Genomic DNA, 24,773 nt, shown 5'->3' on the forward strand with positions numbered 1-24,773 from the left:
ATAAACGAACTGCTGCAAAATGGGAGTGTTGTTTAGTGTAACCAACCCGAACTTCCCCCTCACTGGTGACCCTGAGCTGTAACGTCGTCCGTTTTCACCGTTTTACTGTGTCCGTGACCTCCGCGTCAGTTATTTTCACGTGTATTACATCAACACAGCATTCAAACAATGACTGCGACACAACGCCTAACGCCGGATTTTGTGATCGACATGCATCGTGTTGTAGGCGATGTACACCCACCAGGACTGCAACGCGATGCCTCTCACTTGACGATTAAGCCAATTTCGCCGGACGTTTTTGAGCCTGCAACAATAAGTGAGGTTAGGAGTGTGCATGCCTCCAGCTATCAATCGCCTTTGTTCCCTCCACATGTGCCCTCCCTCATCGACTATGCAGTTACCTCTTACGGATCTCTGTGCAGTCCGGGACCAATGCTGATTTCTGCAAATGCTTTGTTGGACAACCTACCACCGCTAGGACAACAATTTGCCACACAGCAATCCATGGAGTACCACGCAGATACCTGCCACATGGCTGGAACTACTTAGTTCAAAGGTCAACCTACTCAGCATCCGACCACGCCCGCGCCTGCCTCGGTTCAGCATCAGCACTTGCCTTCCTACTTCGATACCTCGGCCTGCATCAGAAACAATAACTTGTTATCTGTGCCTGACCTCCACCTCCATCCCACTGCTAGGCCTCAGTGTTTTGTGCCGCGACATTCACCTTATCCGCACACCGTTTTGAGTGGAGTGACTATGAACAGTGAACTTTTACAAATTCCATCCCCCGTTCGACATCATTTCCCACACTGTGCTTCTAGACAGCCCGCAACTCCGCAGCCTTCCTGCAACACAGGTGGCCCCGGTTCTATCATATGTCAAGCTTTCTGCGGACTAACATGCGTTCTCAAACTTTGAACTTTTTCTCACCTGTTGCCCACACGCCGGCTCCAGTCGAGCTTCCGCTACCATTCTTGGCACATCTAGGTGCCTCATCAGCGTCGGTCTACTGCGACGCGTCAATCCGAACACACCCGCAACACGTTAAGCTTCTACAACCGCAATCGACACATTACGGTGTCTCACCCGCGTTGGCCTTCTGCGCCGCAACGGATCGCGCTCAACCACAACGTGTCACCTTCACACTGCCACCTGAATAGCCATCGTTGCCACATCCCCTGGAGGCACACTCTCCTGGAATACTACAGCAACAACAGCTCAATGCAGGCAGTGCCCCGATGAACTCAACTGAACCTGTTCTTCCGAACATTCTACAATGCTTACAGATGCTGCCGCCGTTTAATCCCGACAGAGCTACAACCTGGTTAAAAATTGCGGACGAAGTGTTCGACCATTACAAACTCAACGAGTCAACCAGGTTTCTGTGCCTCATCACCCACCTGCACGACCAGGAGGACTTGACTGCTGACCTGGTTGACAGCCCAGACTCATCTACCCGGTACACTCTAACCAAAGAGACAGTTCTATGTCGGCAGTTCTATGTCGGCTTGCACGCTCAACTGAGGCAGCAATATGGCAAGTGCTCCATGTCGAGCAACTAGGCAACAACAAACCTTCCCAGCTCTGGAGATGGCTACATGCCCTGGTCAGTGCAAATCTATTCTCTGACACAGCTCTCCTCACCATCTGGTCAGATAAACTATCTCCTCACATCCGCTTTGCTCTGGCTCAAAGGCCTCCTGAACCTTTCGAGCGAAGAATGACGATTGCCAACAAGCTACACGATGCATCACTGCTCCACTTCGCCAGCCACTGCCTACCTGACAAGTCTCAAGTTCAGGCTCATCGCTCTGCGTCCGGACACGGCCGGGGCTGTACTGTGCCGAACGTTCCGCTTGCTCCGGAAAGCAGTAACCAAGCAACTGGGACATCACCGGCTATTCCCACGGTCACGCCCCCTCCTGCAACCGAACCTGCTGCGGCCACCGAACCTCGGCCACCGCCACTGGCAACGAACTTTCCGCAGGAAATCCAACCACACTACCCATACTGTTACTTCCACACACGGTTTGGTGAGGCGACATGGAACTGCGGACCACCCTGCTACTTCCCAAATGCCAATCGCAGGTAGGTCCTGTTGCCGCCTCCTGCGCACAACATGACAGGCACCCCCCAGTGCTCCATTCTGTCCAGGAACGAGTGGATAATTGTGGACGACTTTACATTAAAGACATTTTGTCGGGATACCTTTTCCTAGTGGACACAGGCGCCGATGTTTCACTGCTGCCCATGTCCTTAGCGTCGTTGAACATCTGCCCTCATCATACTTCACTGCAAGCCGTGAATTCAACTAAACTACAATGCTGAGGTTCAACTTCACACGTCGTCTCACTCTCCACCAACTGCAAACTCAAGTGGACTTTTTTAGTGTGCGAAATCGACGAACCTATACTAGGCATTGACTTCTTGCGACACCACAACTTTCACCAGACCTAGTGCGAAACACCGTGTTTCACCATCCGTCCAAGACTCACTTCCCCTGTGCTCTGTAGAGCAACCGCCCCCCCCCCCCCACCCCCTCCCCCGTTGACACATCGGTCCGGGCTCATCTCATCCGTACATGCTTGTCTCTGTCGATGACATTAAAAGAAACCATGCATAAGTGCCTTGTCGAGCTTGAACACGTCGCTCGCCTACGCAAGGAAAACTTCGTGCTCTCTCTCCGGCTCCACGAAACACAGCTCCAGCTCTCCGATGCAGCAAATGAATTACAGACACTACAGCAAGGGCACAACAAAGTCAGTAAGTGCGCTGAATCTGCTTGCAATCCCAGCAATCAAGCCTCCGTGTGTTTACCTCCCGCTACCCCTCGCAACTGTGCTATCAAGACAGCTCTGCAGGGCCACATCCATTCACTGCTAGACCTCTCTGAACTGCCTAACCTCCAACCCGCCAATGAGGAGACACAAAACCTGATTTCAGACTCTACCTCTTCACTACACTTTGTCCGCACCACCTTTCCTGGAATTTCTGGTAAGATCTGGTGCGACGACAGTAAGGGCACATTAAGCCCCATCATCCCAACCATGCTCCATCGAGCTGTCTTTAACGCATTGCATAATTTAGCCCACCCTGTTGTTCATGCGTCCGTCTGCCTCGTAGTGGAGAGCTTTGTGTGGAGAAATGTCAACAAGGACTGCCAGCAATGGGCACGCTCCTGCGTCGCGTGCCAATGCTGCAAAGTACACAACCACACTTCACCCCACCCCCCCCACCCCCTCGGCGCCTTTTCGATCCCTCCTGGGCGTTTCCAACATATTCATATTGACATTGTCGGCTCTCTCCCCTCCTCTAACGGCTTTCGTTATGTTCTCTCGTCTATCTACCAAACAACTCGCTGGGTTGAGGCTGTCCCCCTCACCAATATTACAGCAGAAACTGTTGCTCGAGCTTTCATCAAGTCATGGGTATCACCTTTCAGATGTGCGGCTCTCATCACGACTGACCAGGGCAGACAATTTGAGTCGACCCTGTTCAACGAGATTTGTAACATTTGCAGCATCCAGTGCATCCATACCACAGCATATCACCCGCAAAGTAACAGGCTAGTTGAGCGCTGGCACTGCACTTTCAAGGCGGCTCTTCGATGCCACGAGTCTCTATAGACCGAAGCCCTTCCCCTTGTGCTATTCGGCATTCGTGCGATCTATAAGGAAGACCTCAAAGGCACAATAGCCCTGACAAACTCATGAGACCTCCTGCTTCTCTCCCTCAGTCTGACTTACCTTCCTTCATGGACCGCGTCAGATGCCACTTCATCAACCTACACATCCCTGCACCCGCCAGCCATTCCCGCCCTAAGGTTCATGTCCCGAAATCTCTGGACAATTGCGAGTACGTCATGCTCCAAGATGACACTGTCCATGCTCCCCTCCAACCTCCACATACCTCCCCGTACCGAGTTCTCCTGCGCTCAGCCAACACCTATGACATCCAGATGAAAGATTCAGCTGTCACAGTCTCTCTCAACAGACTTAAGCTTTCTCATGTCAATCCTTCTCCTACCCCCCTTCAAGCCACGATCACGCCACTCACTGTCGTGGTCACGATGCTCCGACTACTCCCTCCAGGTCGGACTTACACACTCAATCGAGTGACTCCCAGTCCCAATCGTCGAGCTCTCCTCCGACCTCGCCCCCTACTCCGGTCTCACGCACTCCGTCGAGTGACCCCATGCTCCCCACATCGAGCTTACCTAAGATCACGCCCTCGCCACCAGGCCCCTCGCCGGTCCCTTCGACCTCTCCCCCGTCACCTGCCTCGCCCTGTCGAGGTTTCTCACACCCCCCCATCTTGAACGTGCCCTCGTTCAAGGTGTTTGTGCCTGTTCCCCCGGACATACTCCACGACATCTCTATAATACTACATGATGATATACTGTTCGTCATGTGTTCCCCTTCATCCGGTGCTCATGACACAACCTCCGCCATTCCCTGCCACCTGGTGAAATGTGTTCCCCTCTCGCCCAACGTCGACCTGGACATGCTTCGTGTGTTCGCCATGCCCACCAGACACATTGTCGTCGTCGCTCCTTTCCACCTGCAAACCGCCGGCCTACCTGTCGCCGCACGCCCAGTACGACACCTGGTGCGCTTCAACGACTTCCAGGTTCGGTGGCCGAACCTTCCTTCACGACATCTACCCACGCAGCTCCCCGACGACCCTGTCGAGCTGACCGTGGTCTGCCCTTGCCGATGCCTTGGTCACCCCCCCCCCTCCCCCGGCCTCTCAAGAGTACTCCGTACTGCAAGGGGGGGGGGGGGGGGGGGCGCTCTATGTGGCGCCGATGAGGTCGACACCAGCATTGATCTGAGTATTGTCTTTGAACTAAGTTAAACATTCTCTTTCTTCAGTTCCGCCATGTCAGTTCTTTGTAAGCCTTTGATGTGTTTAGGTGAATAAACGAACTGCTGCAAAATGGGAGTGTTGTTTGGTGTCACCGAGCCAAACTTCCCCCTCAAGCTTATAGAGATCTTCATCTATATATTTAGTTTTTGCGGATCCATCATACAGATATGGATGCAGGACTGTGGCCAATCAACAACTCATAGAAATAATGTATACCAAAAGCCATAATTCTTCCTAGAGGTTTTCTTATTCAAGCAACCAGTTTGGATGCTTCATTAGTGTCATCTTCAGATGCATATACAAAAAATGAATGGAGACATTCAAACGTTGGTACCATCTAATTGAACTGAATAACAAAAAATGAAGAGACATCCAAACATTGGTAACATATATATTGAACTTGACACTGTGGATTTCTATGTATCTGACAAGTACACTTCAACCGCGTGACAACAACTGTCAAATATGGCAGCTGTTATGTGTTTGGAGTATACACGTCAAGTAAACAGGAAGCCATGGTATCCAGTTCAACACATATTGTACTAATGTTTGGATATCTACATTTGTCTTTTGCATAGGGGCCTGCAGATGACACTAATGAAGTGTCGAAAATGGTTGCTTAATATTAAAATTTTTAGGAAGAATAATAGCTGTTTGGTATCCTTTTTCTACAATACATCTACGTACATACTTCACAAGCCACCATATGGTGCATGGCAGAGGGTATCCTGTACCACTACTAATTGATTCCTTTCCTGTTCTAATTGCAAACAGAGCAAGGAAGAAATGACAGTGTACATGCCTCTGTATGAGCCCTAATTTCTCTTATCTTATCTTCATTGTCCTTATGTAAAATGTACGTTGGCAGTAGCAGAATTGTTCTGCAGTCAGCTTCAAATGCCGGTTCTCTAAATTTCCTCAATAGTGTTCCACAAAAAAAAACACTACTCCCTCCAGGAATTCCCATTTGGATTCCTGATGCTACTCCAAAATACTTACACATAGTTCAATGCTACTTGCAAGAAATGTAGCAGCCTGTCTCTGAAATGCTTCGATGCCTTCCTTCAATCTGACCTGGTGTGAATCCCAAACACTAGAGAAGTACTCAAGAATGGGTCAGCCTGGTGTCATATGTGTGGTCTTAGTATGTGCCACACTTTGGATAACTTTAATCACATCTGAGAACTTTTCAGTTTAGTAATTCTGTGATTTTTTTAATATATGGAAACTGTTACATTTACTTGCACTTTTAATTAACTGCACCCAAGCAAAGAAAATCTGCAACTATCATATACGTGTCAAAGCATTCTGTCATTCAAAACCAATGACGACATTCAAAAAACACAATGTGAATTTTCCCCACATTAAAAAGTTTACAGGCAGGAATGTACACAGTCTTACTCACTGGTGGTGGCTGAATGAGCCGAGGACAGGTGACCATCGTCTGGTCATTATTGCAAAACTCACGAGCAGCATAGCCAGACACAACATAGGCAGCATAACCAGTTCCAATGAGCAGCGAACACAGCAGTGTGCTGTACTCAAAGCAGTGGCCTGCCTGGCGAAACAGCACTGCCGTCGGCGACAGCAAACGATCTGGCTGTGGACATATGAAATCAACTCGGCTAAATCACAGGAACTTCCAGCAACACTAATAATTAACTTATTTGTGGTGCACTAATTTTTCACTTCAAGGGACTCATACTACAGTTATAAACAGAACCCACATCGTGACTCTACTGAATACAGTATTTTTAGAGATTTTCTCATTAATGTAAGCAAATTTTGGTTAGGTCACTATTTCTGTCTCACATGATTTACAAACTTACCTCCTGCAGCAGAACATTCTGCATCTTAAATATATGAATATCATCTGATATCACTAAGTATAAAATTTAATGTTCCAGGAGTGTAGGCTATGTGCCAGCATCTGGTTTCACCCTCTTCCTTCTCTCATCACCTCCAACATGAACATCACACTTCACACACACCCATACAGTCAGCAACATTTAACAGATGCTCTTATGTTAATATGTTTATTTATTTGTCATTCAGCATGTTTACAATGCAATTGGCTTAGTCAAAATGCTTTTTACATATTCATAAAAGTATAGTTGTTACTAAAGGGTGGTCCATTGATAGTGACCAGGCCAAATATCTCACAAAATAAGCATCAAACGAAAAAACTACAAAGAACGAAACTCATCTAGCTTGAAGAGGGAAACTAGATGGCGCTATGGTTGGCCCACTAGATGGCGCTGCCATAGGTCAAACAGATATCAACTGCGTTTTTTTAAATAGGAACCCCCATTTTTGTTACATATTCATGTAGCATGTAAAGAAATATGAATGTTTTAGTTGGATCACTTTTTTCGCTTTGTGATAGATGGTGCTGTAATAGTCACAAACATATAAGTACATGGTACCATGTGCGGATGGTATTTGCTTCGTGATACATTACCCGTGTTAAAATGGACCCTTTACCAATTGTGGAAAATGTCGATATCGTATTGATGTATGGCTATTGTCATCAAAATGCCCAACCGGCATGTGCTGTGTATGTTGGTTGATATCTTGGACGACATCATCCAAGTGTCCGGACCGTTCGCCAGATATTTACGTTATTTAAAGAAACAGGAAGTGTTCAACCACATATGAAATGTCCACCACGACCTGCAACAAATGATGATGCCCAAGTAGGTGCTTTAGCTGCTGTTGTGGCTAATTTGCACATCAGTAGCATACAAACTGCGCGAGAATCGGGAATCTCAAAAACGTTGGTGTTGAGAATGCTACATCAACATCGATTGGACCCGTACCATATTTCGATGCACCAGGAATTGCATGACAACGGCTCTGAACATCGTGTACAGTTCTGCCACTGGGCACAAGAGAAATTATGGGACAATGACAGATTTTTTGCACATGTCCTATTTAGCGACAAAGCATCATTCACCAACAGCGGTAACATAAACCGGCATAATATGAACTATTGGGCAAAGGAAAATCGACAATGGCTGCAACAAGTGGAACATCAGCGACCTTGGCGGGTTAATGTATGGTGCGGCATTATGGGAGGAAGGATAATTGACCCCCATTTTATCGATGGCAATCTAAATGGTGCAATGTACACAGATTTCCTACGTAATGTTCTACCGATGTTACTATAAGATGTTTCACTGCATGACAGAATGGCGATGTACATCCAACATGATGGATGTCTGGCACATAGCTCGCGTGCGGTTGAAGCGGTACTGAATAGCATAGTCCATGACAGGTGGATTGGTCGTCGAAGCACCATACCATGGCCCCCAAGTTCACCGGATCTGACGTCCCCGGGTCTCTTTCTGTAGGGAAAGTTGAAGGATATTTGCTATCGTTATCCACCGACAACGCCTGGCAACATGCGTCAGCGCATTGTCAATGCACGTGAGAACATTACGGAAGGCGAACTACTTACTGTTGAGAGGAATGTCGTTACATGTATTGCCAAATGCATTGAGGTTGACGGACATAATTTTGAGCATTTATTGCATTAATGTGGTATTTACTGGTAATCACGCTGTAACAGCTTGCATCCTCAGAAATAATAAGTTCACAAAGGTACATGTATCACATTGGAACAACCGAAATAAAATGTTCAAACATACCTACGTTCTATATTTTAATTTAAAAAACCTACATGTTACCAACCGTTCGTCTAAAATTGTGAGCCATATGTTTGTGATTATTACATCGCCATCTATCACAAAGCAAAAAAAGTGGTACAATTAAAACATTCATATTTATTTATGTAATACATGAATATGTAATAAAAAATGGGGGTTCCTATTTAAAAAACCGCAGTTTATATCCGTTTGACCTATGGCAGTGCCATCTAGCAGGCCAACCATAGTACCATCTGGTTTCCCCCATCAAGCTAGACAAGTTTCGTTCTTTGTAGTTTTTTCGTTTGACGCTTATTTCATGAGATATTTAGCCCTGTCACGATCAATGGACCACCCTGTGTGTGTGTGTGTATTAGTAGTTAGTAATTTTTACATTTTACACACATCATCATTTTACATATACACATAGATTCATAAACTTCTTACTAATCAGAAGATTTCAGTAACAATCATTATGTAGTTTACATTCAAGAATTAATTACAGTTTTACACATTTAGTTAATGATAGTTACACTATTTCATTGTTTATTTCATTCAAGAATTAATTATACAGTTTTACACATTTAGTTAATGATAGTTACATTATTTCATTCTTTATACATTCGCTCCAAATTACTTCCAAGATATTCTTCTAATTGAGTAATATGCTTTATTTTTAAACCTCCTTAAATTTAAAGAGCATGAGGGTTTCAACTGATTGTGGCAGTAATAACTTTAGACTTTGGTGTTCATGACTGTTGTGTGTCAGTGACAGCCTAGAATACACTAGGCCTATATCAAGCATGCAGTTGTATCTAGTGCTGTGCAAATGTAAATTCATTTGTGTAAATTGCTGTATATTTTCTTTTATGTATATTAAGCAGTTATACATATAGGGACTTGGAAGGGTCATCATGTTTAATAGGCTGAAGTGCTCCTTACATGTTTCTCTTGGATTCAGTCCTTGTACATATCTAATTGCTTTTTATTGCCATTTGAATACACAGTTTGTGCCTGTTGAATTACCCAATAACAGAATTCCATATTGCAGCTGTGACTGAAAGAAGGTATAGTAGCAAAGCATCAATAAACATTCACTGACAGAATATCTTAGTTTATGCAGCAGGAATATCATACGTGCAAGTCTGCCTGTCAGAGAGCTTATATGGTCATCCCATGAGAGCCTTTGGTCTATTTTTAGTCCCAATAGTTTGACACTGTGATTCTCTTCTTTCCATACCTTCAGACTAAAATAAATTTCCTCCATTTTTGTGTTGTCTATATGATTGGTTAGCAATACACTACACCCTACGTTTTTCAAAAAGTTCATTATTTTTGTTTACCACCTCTTGCATACACTCACCTGTGGAGACCATGGTCATATCATCAGCATATAAGACATTTCTGGAGGCTATATAGTTTGAGAAGTCATTAACATAGCCAATAAAGAGCAAGGGTCCAAGTATGGAGCCCTGTGGAATTATGCACATAGTTCTCATACTTCACAAAGAAAAGATGCCTGTGGGCATGAAGGATATGGAAAACCTTTCCAATTTTACTTTGTTTTTTATCAATATTTAGTTTCTGTAGAAAATGTTTCTAAAATTTCTCTCTCTTCTTTCTGAAAATATGAATTTATGAAGTTCAGATTGGTACCAACAAGCTTGTCTATAGGCTCTGCCAACCCCGGGAAAGGTATGGCATAATTGGCTTTCTGTTCTATTCTGCATCTGAGTAAACAATATCCCATCCATTAATTAATAATTTCCCATGTCAGGGCACATTTTAGCAAGAGGCAACCAGCCAAATACAAAAAGCCAAAATGTTTTGAAATAATTTTTTACCATACACGCTTCTGGAACTCACACTCTCAAATACAATTTCCTGAAAAAGATCAATAAAGAAACTCACAAAATATTCTAACACTTTGGATGACTTAAAATGGTGAGGTATGTGTGTAAACTCCCACTTCCTTAACGATACAACTTACTTGAGATGGTTAGCCGACTTTCCTTAGCTCGCTGCTGCAACCTCCTTTTCTCCTTGTCACCGAAGTATATTTGCTAGGAACAGGAATTTCTCAAGACTCTTTCTAGTTATAAAAATAAGCAGACGTACCCAGTTTCTTTTGGTCCTCTTAACAATGTATATTTAAACATCAAACTTTCACAAATCTCATTCTCAACATAAACAAACACTGTCAAGTAAGTCTTCTCGCATATCCACAGGTTAGAAACACATTAAGTTAACATAACTAGCAAGTCTAACAAATGAAGATTAAGAGTCTCTAGTCAAATCACATTTCATAACAATTACAATCATTACACCATCAAAGAATAATACGTGCTTGCTCCTTGTATGTCACATACAGCTTCCATGGTGCAAGTGGCAAACACTTGTCTGCGCCGATCAACTGCCACGATTGCAGTATTCTCCCGATACACGTCCATCCAGTACACACAAAAACTGGTGGCATGGTAGACACACCTCCACTCTCCCACACTCATACTTAAAATATCGAGTGTTCAAGATGGAGGAAGACCGAGTGTCTCTAGAATTTACCCCAAAATTCTCGAGGCACCACAATATCTACACACAAATCTCAACATAATGTTTTGTTTTTTTTCTCTTCATTGCATTCTTTTGTTTAATATTTGATAATGCATCTGCTTTCAAAAAAGAAGGAAAGGGATATGGCCTTCAAAATAAAAAAAAGCATATAGCGGTTCATACAAAGAATCTAATGGAATAAATAACATGCTAAAAATAACACATTTTGCAGGAATCTGATTGACAAAGCCTGATTCCCTAGATTCAAGACAGAGAGTCTTTATTTTTAATGATCTATGTCTGACTTAAAACGTTATGTAAATATACTATGACTTTTCTCGTAATATATCACCTACACAAATACTGATTCCACCGCACTTCATTTATTTATGTATTATCTGTCCACTGGAACATGTTCTGCGCAGTTTCCTTTATGGAATGGGATATCTTAAACTGTTTACATCTGAATGTTCTGTTTTATAAATTATGATTAAAGACATTCAAATATACAGTTATACAGCTTTAATGAGTTGCACATCCACACTAATATGAGGGTCATTCAATAATTAAAGCGACAAATTGGTCTGGGAAAAAACTGTTAGTAGGGCAAGTTTGGTACTTTTATGGCTTTAAGTTGGCATTGCCGGGGTGAGCCCTGATCAGCAGATGTATCAACATTGATTTGTTTATAACCTCAAAAATACATTTCAAGATGGCGAGTCTGCTTGAAACACCACATTAGTTGAACAACATTCTGTTACTCGTTTTTCACTTGCTGAAGGAGAGAAACCAGTGAATGTATACTGCATACTGTTTAAAGTTTATGGTGAAGGTTATATGAATCATTCAAATTTTTACAAGTGAGTAGAGTAGTTCAAAAATGGTCGTGACTCAGAGACTGACGAACACCATTCTGGGGCACCAGTTCCAGTTTCAACTCCCTCACTTGAAAGTCGAACTGATGACATTATTCATGCTGACCGCTGAGTGACTGTGGGAATGATAGTTGATAAGGTTCGAGTTAGTACTGGTACTGTGTATAACATTATCTGTAACAAGCTGAAGCACCGAAAAACATGTGCAAGATGGGTCCCAAAGGAGTTGATGTGGCTACACAAGGTATTAATGTTGACAGTGTGCAGAGCTAAAGGAATGTTATGAAAGAGAAGGTGAACACTTCCTTAACAATATTTCAACTTGTGATGAAACTTGGGTTCACTATTAAGAGCCAGAATCAAAAAGACAAAGCATGGGGTGGAAGCACACCAATTCACATGGCAAGAAAAAATTCAAAACCCAAACATCAGCACAAAAACTCATATTGATGGTGTTTTGGGATGCTGAAGGTCCAGTTTTTTCTGATTATCTTGAAGAACAGCACGCGATGAATAGCCAATTCTATTCGGATTTGCTTTTAAACAAGGTGAAGCCAGTCATGAGAGAAAGATATCATGGATCTCAGAGGAGATGTGTGATTCTCCAGCAAGACAACTCACGTCCTCATATTTCTCAACTAACCTCTGAAACCATGGACAAAATGGGCTTGGAAGTACTACATCTACATTTATACTCCGCAAGCCACCCAACGGTGTGTGGCGGAGGGCACTTTACGTGCCACTGTCATTACCTCCCTTTTCAGTTCCAGTCGCGTATGATTCGCGGGAAGAACGACTGTCTGAAAGCCTCTGTGCGCACTCGAATCGCCCTAATTTTACATTCGTGATCTCCTCGGGAGGTATAAGTAGGGGGAAGCAATATATTCGATACCTCATCCAGAAACGCACCCTCTCGAAACCTGGCGAACAAGCTACACCGCGATGCAGAGCGCCTCTCTTGCAGAGTCTGCCACTTGAGTTTGCTAAACATCTCCGTAACGCTATCACGGTTACCAAATAACCCTGTGACGAAACGCGCCGCTCTTCTTTGGATCTTCTCTATCTCCTCTGTCAACCTGATCTGGTACGGATCCCACACTGATGAGCAGTACTCAAGTATAGGTCGAACGAGTGTTTTGTAAGCCACCACCTTTGTTGATGGACTACATTTTCTAAGGACTCTCCCAATGAATCTCAACCTGGTACCCACCTTACCAACAATTAATTTTCTTTGATCATTCCACTTCAAATCGTTCCGTACGCATACTCCCAGATATTTTACAGAAGTAACTGCTACCAGTGTTTGTTCCGCTATCATATAATCATACAATAAAGGATCCTTCTTTCTATGTATTCGCAATACATTACATTTATCTATGTTAAGGGTCAGTTGCCACTCCCTGCACCAAGTGCCTATCCGCTGCAGATCTTCCTGCATTTCGCTACAATTTTCTAATGCTGCAACTTCTCTGTAACTTCTCTGTAACTACCTCATCCCCCTTATAGTCCTGATTTAGCACCTAGTGATTTCCATTTATTTGGTGCACTGAAGGAGGCATTACGTGGGAAGAGGTTCCAGGACAATGAGGACGTGAAAAAGTTTGTGAGAAATTGCTTCGAACATCAAGATAATGAGTTCTTTACAGCCAGAATAAAAAAGCTTGTAGCCCTTTGGAACAAGTGCATAAATGTTCAGGGGGATTATGTTGAACAGTAGAAAAATATTGTTTTGTTAAAATAAACACTTTTTTCTCCAGACCAATTCGTCTAATTATTGAATGACCCTCGTAGTGTAAATGCAAAAGTAGTTCTGTCTGCTATACTTTCATGACTAAACTGCAGTACAGATTTTCATGGAATGTGGTATGGAGATACCTTAAATGCTGGGGAAGAAAATAGGCTAGGTACTTTAGAAGTATGTATTACAAAATAATTATCAATTTGAAGAATATAATGCATAATATGGAACAATAATTAGTCTCAGAAAAAGCTACGTGCTCTTTGATTTTTGAACTTCATCATAGTTGTGGAATGGCTTTTATTGATTGGTACATTTTACACAATGTGATTGAGCATAATGAATGCAATGCTTATGCAGTCTTCAGCATGTTTAAACCCTACTTCCTTATTAATATGAGACACAAGCATGTCATATTTAGCCGCTGAGCATCATGCATCTCTTATACGTTCTGAGACACTTGAAGAACCACATTGACAGTATCATTTAAATGCTGGACAATAAACAGAGATATGCCATGCCTTTACATTAGAGTTTGGGAGGCTTTTAGCAAGGCTGCATTTGATTATTATATATGTGAGTGCAGCTGAGGGTAACAGGTAGATACATGAGGGCAGCTTGTGTTACTGCACTGCGCCTAACTGTACATTTTTTCTTTCATTTTTTTCTTTATCTGTTTACTGATATTTAATAATTTTACAAAGTCTACATATTATTTTAGTACCATTACTGTAACTCACCGTAATAAAACAAATATGCATCAACAGCTCATGGCCTTGAGGTTAACATTGCTAACACTCAGTCACACAGTCCTGCATTTGTCATTCAGCCATGTCAGATTTCTTTGTCTCGGGGTTGATGTGTGTGTTGTCCTCATCACCATTTTATAGCCATCAATGCACAAGTCATCGAAGTGGCATCAAATAAAAAGACTTGCACAAAGTGGCCAAACATCTCGAAGGGGGCCTCCTGGACAATACAGCCATACACACACATTTCATTTCATTTTACTGGTATTCAAGCACAGCTAAGGGTAACAGCTTGAATACAATGTTTATATAATCCTCAATTTGTTTAAGCTATACTTTTATGCGAATCGCATTAAATGTGGAGGTAACTGTGTCAATTATATTTCCACAACTAAATCGCTGACTGATTCCAATGTAATTTGGTATGGAAATAGCCTGAACCCTGAGAAAGAACATAGGCTACTTCAGAAGGTATGAAATACAAAATATCAAAATATTTGTTTATGTGAAGAATATGATGTGAAACATGGAATAATAATTGCTCTTTGAAAAAGCTATTTGCTCTTTGATTTTTCAACTTTATTGTATTTGTATTGCTTTTATTGTTTGATGTGTTCTACATAATGTGATATGACGTAATGAATGCAATCAAGAAATAAGGCATCTGCCTGACTGCCTTGATCCATGGCTTTCAGGATGTCATGTGAGAAAAGCACAGGTTAAGTTTTGGAATGTTTACAGAATTCATGCTGGTCAGCATACAGAAAGTCTTTTTATATGAGATACATCATTACATTTGGGCTCAGAATATGAATTAAGATTCTATAACAGATAGATGTCAAAGATACTGGACAGTAATCTGGTTGATGATTCCAATTACCTGCTTTGCAGACCAGTGTTCCATCTAAAGATTGAGCAGTTTTTTATTAGATGGATCTATGGTACACTAAAGTTAAAATGGGGTTAACTCTGCCACAAATTCTGTACAGAATCTGATAGGGATTCAGTCGGAATACCTAAAGGAGCTTTTTTATTTTACATGGGTCTTAAGGTTGTCTTCACCTCAGTAACCATCATGCGTTTTATACTTTCATCAAATGGTTGCCAGCTGCTTATTTGTTCCTTGGCCTTTCATTTGTTTTGTAACTTGTCCTGATAGTAACTCCAGCATTGTTTTGAAATTACAAGTTTAAGCTTACATAAGACAATTTCAGGTCCTAAAACATTGTTCAGTTTCAGTGATTTCAGTGATGCTTAGTATCACTTGTCTTTACAGTGACATGAGAATTAAACTGGGGAAGTACTCCTGCATTTTCTTTTTAAAGAAATATTAGAAAATCATGATCAACATTTCTCTTTTTGCTTTCCTATCCTCCAGGTCAGTTCCTGTATTGTTCTTGAGGGTATGGCCTCTAATTTTGGTGCCACTGAGTCTTTACAAATGACCAGAATTTTTTTAGGTTTTGAGAGAGGTCTTTCGATAAGATTCCATAATGTTAATCATTGAAGGCTTCACATATTGCCCTTCTGACAGTCAAACAACTCTCTGTCTACAATCCTATGCTTTGCTTTACATCTACAAGTCAGTAATAACAATTTCTTTAAAAGTTTCTTTACACAGATTGCATACCATGAAGGGTCCTTCCCATCACGAACAGTTTTACTAGGTGCACATCTGTCCTGAGCTTGGTCAACTATTCTTTTAAACTTCAACCACAGTGCCTCTACAGGCTCCTGCCCAGATCTAAAGGTCTGAAGTTCCTCTTTGAGGTATGACACTTGACCACCTCTTTATCTAGTTTGCACAACATGTATATCTTTCTGCTAGTTTTAGTTGTTATTTGAACTTTGATAAGCATTGTTACTACAACCACCTCATTCAATGTGGTCATCCTCAAAGAGGTCAGATCAATTTGTTGCTGTCAGATCTAATACATTTTCATCATGATTGGGCTTTTGAGCTATCTGTCCTAGATGGTTTTTAGAGAATACATTTCATATTATTTCACAGGATGTATTTTCACATACAGTACTTACAAAAATGTTATATACTAATTGATGACAGTAAGATTTGAGAATATGCAAGCTATCGACAAGGGGTTCTCTTCAAAATTTCAGTTATGTCTGTTGGTGAGTTTGGTGGTTGACAGGAAGCTCCAGTTATAAGTTTATGCTCACCCACCATACTGAGACTTGTCCAAAGAATCTTGCATGCAGCTTCAATTTCTACCTAGGTTAGTTTGAGTTTCTTGTTTACTGCATCATATACACCACTCCATTTACTTTAAGTCTGTCTCTTCAGTACAGATTTGTTTTTTTATTAGTTTCAATGCACAATACAGTATGCGTTGATTGCATTCTGTTCCCTCAATAACTCATGGAACAGCCATTTCAACATACTGAATGAAACTCTTAGTGATAGACACTGAATGTATCCAGTGTTCCTTCTTGCTACCATTTCTGTCAGGAGTATCATTATTCATCGTACTTTCAAACTTTGATGATTAACAGACCCTACCCTTTAGTCAGGATTATCATGTGACGAATATGCTTTCAATCTCCTGACTTTTTGTTGGCACCAATGGCTAGCATTGTTGAAGGATGGTGAACTGCCACAGCCATTAGTGCTGTTGTCACAGGTACACAGTGTGTTCATATGAAATGCTCTGACAGTCATTATTTTTCGGTATAAGCTTGACATTTGAAAATAGGAGTAATCTGCTTAATTACAGGCCCATATCACTAACATTAATTTGCAGTATGGTTTTGGAACATATACTGTGTTCAAACATTATAAATTACCTCGAAGAAAACGATTTACTGACACATAGTCAGCAAGGATTCAGAAAATATCATTCTTGTGAAACACAACTAGCTCTTTATACTCATGAAGTAATGAGTGCTATTGACAGGAGATGTCAACTTGATACCAAATTTTTATATTTCCAGAAGGCTCTCGACACCGTTCCTCACAAGCCTCTTCTAATCAAACTGTGTGCCTACGGAGTATCGCCTCAGTTGTGCTACTGGATTCGTGATTTCCTGTCAAGAACGTCACAGTTCATAGTAACAGATGGAAAGTCACTGAGTAAAATAGAAGTAATATAGGCATTCCCCAAGGAACTGTTATAAGCCCTCTATTGTAACTGATCTATATTAACAACATAGGAGACAATCTGAGAAGCCCTCTTAGATTGTTTGCAGATGATGCTGTCATTTACCATCTTGTAAAGTCATCAGATGACCAAAACAAATTGCAAAATGATTTAGATAAGATATCTGTATGGTGCAAAAAATGGCAATTGACCCTGAATAAAGAAAAGTGTGAAATTATTCACATGAGTACTAAAAGAAATCTGCTAAATTTCGATTAAGCTATAAGTCGCACAAATCTGAAGGCTGTAAATTCAACTAAATACTTACGGATTACTACTTCAAATAACCTAAGTTGGAACAATCACATAGATAATGTTGTGGGTAGAGCAAACCAAAGACTGCAATTCATTGGCAGAACACTTATAAGGTGCAACAGGTCTACTAAAGAGACTGCTTACACCATGCTTGTCCACCCTATTCTGAAGTATTGCCGTGTGGTGTGGGATCCGCTTCAGGTGGGAATGATGGATGACATCAAAAAAGTTCAAATAAGGGCAGCTCATTTTGTATTATCACAAAATAGGGGAGATAGTGCCACAGACATGATACATTAATTAAAACAAAGGTGTTTTTCGTTGCGATGGGAACTTCTCATGAAATTTGTCACCAATTTTCTCATCCAATTGTGAAACCAATCTGTTGGCACCCACCTACATAGGGAGAAATGATCATCACGATTAAATAAAATAAATCAGGGCTCACAAAGAAAAATTTAAGTGCTTGTTTTTCCCACGTGCCATTCGAGAATGGAACGGCAGAGAGACAGCTTGAGGGTGGTTCATTGAACCCTCTGCTATGCACTTTATTATGAATAGCAGAGTAATCATGTAGATGCTGATGTAGATGTTGATGTAGCTGTAGATGTAGATGTTTTCATGTAGCTCTGTTTGCACTGTTTATTGTAATCTAGTACCAGTATTCTAGAGTTAATGGAACATTTTACCATTATGGTGTATAGTTTATAACAGGAATAAGTTGCGCAACACACTTCCAATGCCACAAGTGAATCTGTCTTCATCAGATCTCATAATCTGAAGATTTTTTAAAATGTCGTACATCTGTAAAATTTTTACATTCTTCTAGTACTATAGAGAAGAAACTGTTTGCCCAGTGGTTCATCATTTTATTATTGCAGTGAATGTGGCCTGAGTCCTCACACTTGTTTAATCTCTATCAGAAAATATCCATTCTCTCTGAGACCATACCTTTCATGTACTCTGCATGTACACATATGTCCTTAGCACTAGCTGTTAGAATAATTATTGCTTGTTATTGTGCCTCTTTTTTATCCAGTATCAATAATGAGGAAAAAGGACTAGCTAAAGAATAGCATTCATGATGTCCTTGAAGAAAAAGATAAATATAAATCCATGAGCACCAACAAACGGCTACCTGAATAATTAAAAGAATAGATAACTCCAAAGAGTAGCTCATGCTGGAAAAACCACAGTAGAGCAGTCAAAAGAGATATAAAATAACCCTTCATTGTATTTTTCCAGCCTTGAGTCACACAGATGTTTCGTAATTAGTTTTAGCTTCTTAGAAAGTCATCTTCATTTACTTGACTATGTTACATAGTATCTCATCAGAGTACAGCTGAACAGATACAACAATAAAATAATTTTGTTTGCAAGATGTTCATTCCCTTTGACAGTATGCCTAGTCTATGAAAGGGAAGTATGCTGAACTAAAACAAAAAGATTAAGAAAGAAGTAAGTAAAGCAAAAGAGAAACTATGTCTTCAGGAAATGTGAAGAGGTGAAGGGTGTTATAGGAGAATGCATGGAATGTTCTCACAGATGAGAAACATTCAAGGAAATTGTCATATGTAAGCTTTAATTCATAATTTCAAAACAATGGTGGAGTTACTACCAGGACAAGCTACAAGACAAATGAGAGGCCAAGTAACAAATAAGTAGCATGCAACCATTTGATAAAAGTATAAAACACACAATCATTACCAAGGTGAAGACAACATTAAGACCCATGTAAAATAATAAAGCTCCTGTAGATATTCCTAATAAATAAGTTAGTCACAGACCCAGGCATAAGAAACACTAAGTGATATTTTTAATAACTGCATGAAAGGAAAATGTCAACTGTTTAAGGAACATACATATGTTTTCATCACTCCTCCACTGAAGAATAGGCGACAGAAAAAATAATATAATTATAGAGGAATCAGTGCTAGTAGCTCATGTTGTAAAGCCACATTTTATAGCCTAGCTCAATTAAAAGGCACAGAAAAAAATGGCTGTTTTAGAGCTGGAAGGTCCTGTATGGATAAAATATTTTGCTTAAGCATTTAGAGAAAAATTACAGGAAGGATTCTTGATGATTACAAGGCAACACAGTGTTGATGGAAAATTTAACTCTTACTTAAATATGTGATAATTCTCTTCCTTTAGTTGCATGGTGAAGGAATAATGATCACTTTTATTAAATAACTGTAGCACACATATACAAAGCGTGAACATTCGAGGGAAGAACTGCACAAATACGAACATGTGAAAGATCCTCAGTCAAAGAGTCTACAAGTCAAACATGAAGATGATGTTCTTGTAGTCGACAGTCACCACATTTGTCCCCTACCCCATTCCCCGGCTAGTACAGAGCACAGGGGAGGAATGGAGATGCTGTCCGTGACAAAATCTTGAAGCCACATAGGTGGGCATAGGTGTTATCCTGCACGGGAGAAGGGAGGTTTGTTGAGTGGAGAGAGATCCACGAATTGTAGGTGGAGAGGCACGACAACAGAAAGGATGCCGTCACCTGAGATTCCAGCTGCTATGAGGTCCTGCTCAGTATCTGGTGTGAGCTCAAAGGATGTCAATAGCTGTACGTCAGTCATTGAGGCATCGTGTCGCGTTGGTGGAAGGATGGGGAAAATGAACACTGTGCTGGCTAGGACGTCAATGGAGAGGTCATCTAGGTTGATATCTCACATGTTGATGGTAGATACTGTATCAAGAGGCACCAAAGGAGTTGGAAGGGAAGTGGTCAAACTGTGAGGTGAAGTCATCACACACAGCAAGCATTGTGTCTAGTGGAGGAGCATCAACTGTACTTGGCAAAGTTGTGCGAACAGAGAGCTGTATCTTGTCTCTTAACAACCAGGCTGGCTTTACCCTATTTACTGAGAATGTCAAGGACTTTCTGAGAGCCCAAGAAGGCACAGGAATCATCGCAAAGCACATCATAATCACAGGATGTGAGTGTGGTATCAACATTCTATACCACTCTTGTTAGGGGTTGCAGTCATCGACCGCAGTCCGTTCCGATATCACTGGACCTGCAAGTCGAGACTAGCGCCACTCCGCGGCTTGTATCAAGTCTCCAGCGAGCTCTCATCCACTCTTGCTCGGGACGTCAAGTAGTAAAGTAGTATAGCCTTCAGCTGATAGGAAACAACCTCTAACAAGGTGCTTAGTAACGTATGGCTAAGGGAGGCCTCAATAGCTATCTGTTTATAATTAAATGTATGCAGCCAAGAAGAATACTATACAACCAGTTAAGTACAATATATATTATTTTTTACCAATTAATTCTAATTATTTTAGTCGTTGCATATCCAGACCATGCAGCCAGCACCTTATCAACATTACTAACAAACCTGCTGTGATTTATATGTTTCCATTCAGCATTGGCCTCCAGTCAACATTGGTGATGACTCATCTGTCGTCATCATAAGAGTGAGACTTTTATGAATGAGGACTCACGGTAGGGAATGCAGTTTCAGCACAGGAGTACAGATGTGCGAAATATGTTCATGTACTCGGTCAACTGAAGCAGGAAGCTTGTACTCATTTGAGAGGTGGGAGTGTACGATGAAACCAGCCAGGAGGATGAGTGGTTCACCATAGAGGATGTCTGCAAGTGACACTGTAAGTGTAGTGCTTCTGACCAGGAACTGCCATGACAGTGCTGTCTTAAGGGGGCGGTGCCAATGCTCTACGAGATAGTTGTTCTATGGGTGGTAGGCTGCGGTGTTGAACTCGTCAACACAACACAGCTCGTAAAGCTTAGAGAAGCTTAGAGAACAGCAAGGATTTGAGTCAGTGGCCCTGGTCAGTGGTTATAGATGAAGGACAACTGAAAAAAGAAATCCAGGAGTTGACAAAGGCATGAGTGACTGAACTGGCCATAACATTACATAGAGGGGTGGCTTCATCCCACCTCATGACCCGGTTGATGACTGAGAGTATATATCAAAAGCCCTCAGTGGGAGGGAGGGGGCTGATGATGCTATGCCTACATAACATGGGTGCTCTTTGGGGATGCTGCACTGTCCTAAGGGGGGCATGTGTGTGTCATCTGACTTTACTTTCCTGACAAGGTAGACAGGCCCACATCCAATCGCAACAATTCTTCTTGACCTCTGGCCCAACAACTCATTTGGTAACCAGCTTTGTAGTGGCCTTCATTCCTAGATGAGTGAGCCATGTTGGCTCATTCTATGTTTTTACATCTTTGCCTACTGGCACGATTCATCTCTGTCTAGTCACCGGGTGGCACTTCAGTCACCAGTTAATTGAGTCTTTGGCTATAGTTCCTTGGCAGCTTGTTGACCACATCAGCAGTCAGCCAGTCACAGTCAGGGCAAGAGAGAGAGATAAGAGGCACACGTGACGTAATGCAGGCTGTGCAAGGAGGTTACGGGCGCACGATTGTCTAAGTGGCCAGTCCTTGCTAGAGTTCTGCTGGTCGGCAATACTTGGGCCTAATGTCGATGTCGCCACTTTATCCTGCATCAAGGAGGCATAGGTGCTGATGTGGGTGTTGGAGTGCTACTCATTTTCTGGTGTCACTTGTTCTGCCCTTGGATGTAAGATACTCATTACTTGATTGACGCATGTGCTCCTGTGTTGAAGTTGCTCCCACTATGCTAGTTTACCTGTGGTTCTTCATCACTCTGTTTGAAGAACTGAATTTACCCTTTGGTGCCTCTGTTTGGAATTATTTCAGTGCCACATTTGCGTGTTTTAAATTTTTTTAATTACAACTTATTCAATGTCTGCTTATTTGTCAGCTGTACCTGAAATTTGATTTTATCCATATTGGATGAGAGGTCACGGTTGTGAATGTCAATGTTAAAAAATATATCAGCTCAACTACTTGTTTATAGTGTAAAACACTAAGATTGATGCGTTTCGGAAGTCATGCTTCCATCAACAGAATAATAAAAAGTAAAGGAACCTGTTAAAACTCGCTAAAATGGAACATGCACCATGCACAATAAAACTGATAATGAAATTAAAACATCGTGGCTACTTCCCTTGCTGCAGCCATGTCTTCCAAGGTGCATCTCCACATAGTCGTCAAAATATAAAAAACTCTAAAATGGTGTTGCCTATGGTGTTCAACATCTAACCACATGGCTCTCTCTTCTATTGTCGTAAACCGCCCATGCGTCTTCGTTGATACCACACACCACGTAGCTAAACACGACACTGAAACGTGAGTGAGCTCACGCGCAAGTAAACAAGGAAGTCACAGAGATGTCTATACAAACAGATAACGTATACATGTTCCAAGGACCTCATGAAATGATGGTATCCTGCCTGGTGCATGTTCCATTTTAGCGAGTTTTAACAGGTTCTTTTACTTTTTATTATTCTGATGATGGAAGCTTGACTTCCGAAACGCGTCAATCTTAGTGTTTTACACTATAAACAAGTGGTTGAGCTGATATATTTTTTGACAGTGCCTGAAATTAATTGTGATATGTTCTGGCTGCCATGTATGTTAATGAGCACTGAGGTCAAAATTGAGTCTGATTTGTATTGGAAGTTGTTGCTTCCCTGACTGATGTAGCAATTATAAAATTGCTTACAGCTGTGGTAAGCAAACGCTAGCAGCCCATTGACTCTTGGCTCTTTTGGGTAATTGAGTTCCGTGACTCTGTTGAGTATTTGCCCTTGTAGTGGCTTCAGTGTTAGCTTCCAAGCCACTTAAGTAAATGTGTCTGAATGCTGTATGATTATTACATTAACTTGTTATATTTTATTGTAAGATTAACCAGTTAATAATTTTAGTAATCCAGATTGTAAAATTTGGTTTGGGCATGTGGCCATGCTCACATTGAGCTTCTTGTCTTGGTCCAAGCATTTTCATATGTTCCATGATTATTGTACACGGTTTCTGTGTTTGTTGTTTTCTCTCTACCTTCCCAGCTGTTCATAGTGTTTGGAGGGGCTGCTCCAGCATGTTATTTGTTATCTGCTGGTCCACCGGGTGTAGCCTTTCTGCGTCAGTTGTGTACATGCATGCAGGTGGCATGCCGCTTCCCGTCTCACTGAGATGTTATGGCGTCCTGGTTTGCTACAACATCCCTTATAAATTGAGTTTCTGTCTTGCAGCAATCAGGCATTATTTACCCAGTAGTGTCCTTTAATCTAAACCATCTTATTCAGACCTGGCCTGCCATACCTGCACCTTCCATGGTTTCCCTATCTAAAGTTTGGTTTTTTTAATGAAATAGTTTTAATATTGATGCAATGCCCAAGAGCCTTCCCTGACTGAGCAAATATGTTTTCAGAATTATGTGATTCACTTTGTCCAGTGTTATAAGAAGTTTATTTTTTTATTTATTTATATTGAACCTATTTGTGTGCTGTTTACCTGTAAATCTGAACGGAAGAGTTCCCATTTTTAATGTATGTTTGAAAAATGGTCTATTTTTATGGTGGTGAGTAAGGGAATTCAGAAGAAATATGTTTTTGCCAGGCAGTTGAATTATAAGACTTATTTGTGCAATTTCTACCTGTTCTTCTGCTTTACAAGAACTTGATCGAAGCCTGAACATTCTCAAAAATAGCAACCCCACCCGTAAACAATTGCTTAAGATACAAGCTCAACTTTGCCATTGGGAGAATTGGCCGAATTAGGGTGTCTCCAACTTAGTCAGTCACAGCAGAGGGTGGTTGATAAATTGCAGGGTGACATTCAGAAATTGTTAATCTCAACTAGTACCTTAGGGCTGAAAGAAGAATTCACTGATAAGTGGTGGGCTAGTACAGTGTCAGCTAACTTAGACCAGGCATCTCAACCTGGGGGTTCTCTTGGAACTGTAGCCCATGTTGTCTCTACTTTCACAAAAATGCCTAACCCCATCATGTATTCGTTAAAATATGTATCAGAATTGTCAGTTGATCAATTAGATCAGGTTGAGCATGTACTGTGGTTT

The 24,773-nt window shown here is 41.5% G+C and overlaps 1 protein-coding gene across 1 annotated transcript in view; it reads right to left on the reverse strand.

Annotated features, from left to right (window-relative positions):
- LOC126480768 (dynein regulatory complex subunit 7) overlaps positions 1 to 24,773 on the reverse strand; it is a 441,023-nt gene that overhangs the window by 321,879 nt on the left and 94,371 nt on the right. The window contains exon 2 of the mRNA XM_050104064.1: positions 6,278 to 6,472. Coding sequence (XP_049960021.1) covers positions 6,278 to 6,472 — 195 coding nt within the window. The remainder of the gene's footprint in view (positions 1 to 6,277; positions 6,473 to 24,773) is intronic.

Source organism: Schistocerca serialis, chromosome 5, assembly GCF_023864345.2.
Source record: "Schistocerca serialis cubense isolate TAMUIC-IGC-003099 chromosome 5, iqSchSeri2.2, whole genome shotgun sequence".
Lineage (NCBI taxonomy): Eukaryota > Metazoa > Arthropoda > Insecta > Orthoptera > Acrididae > Schistocerca > Schistocerca serialis.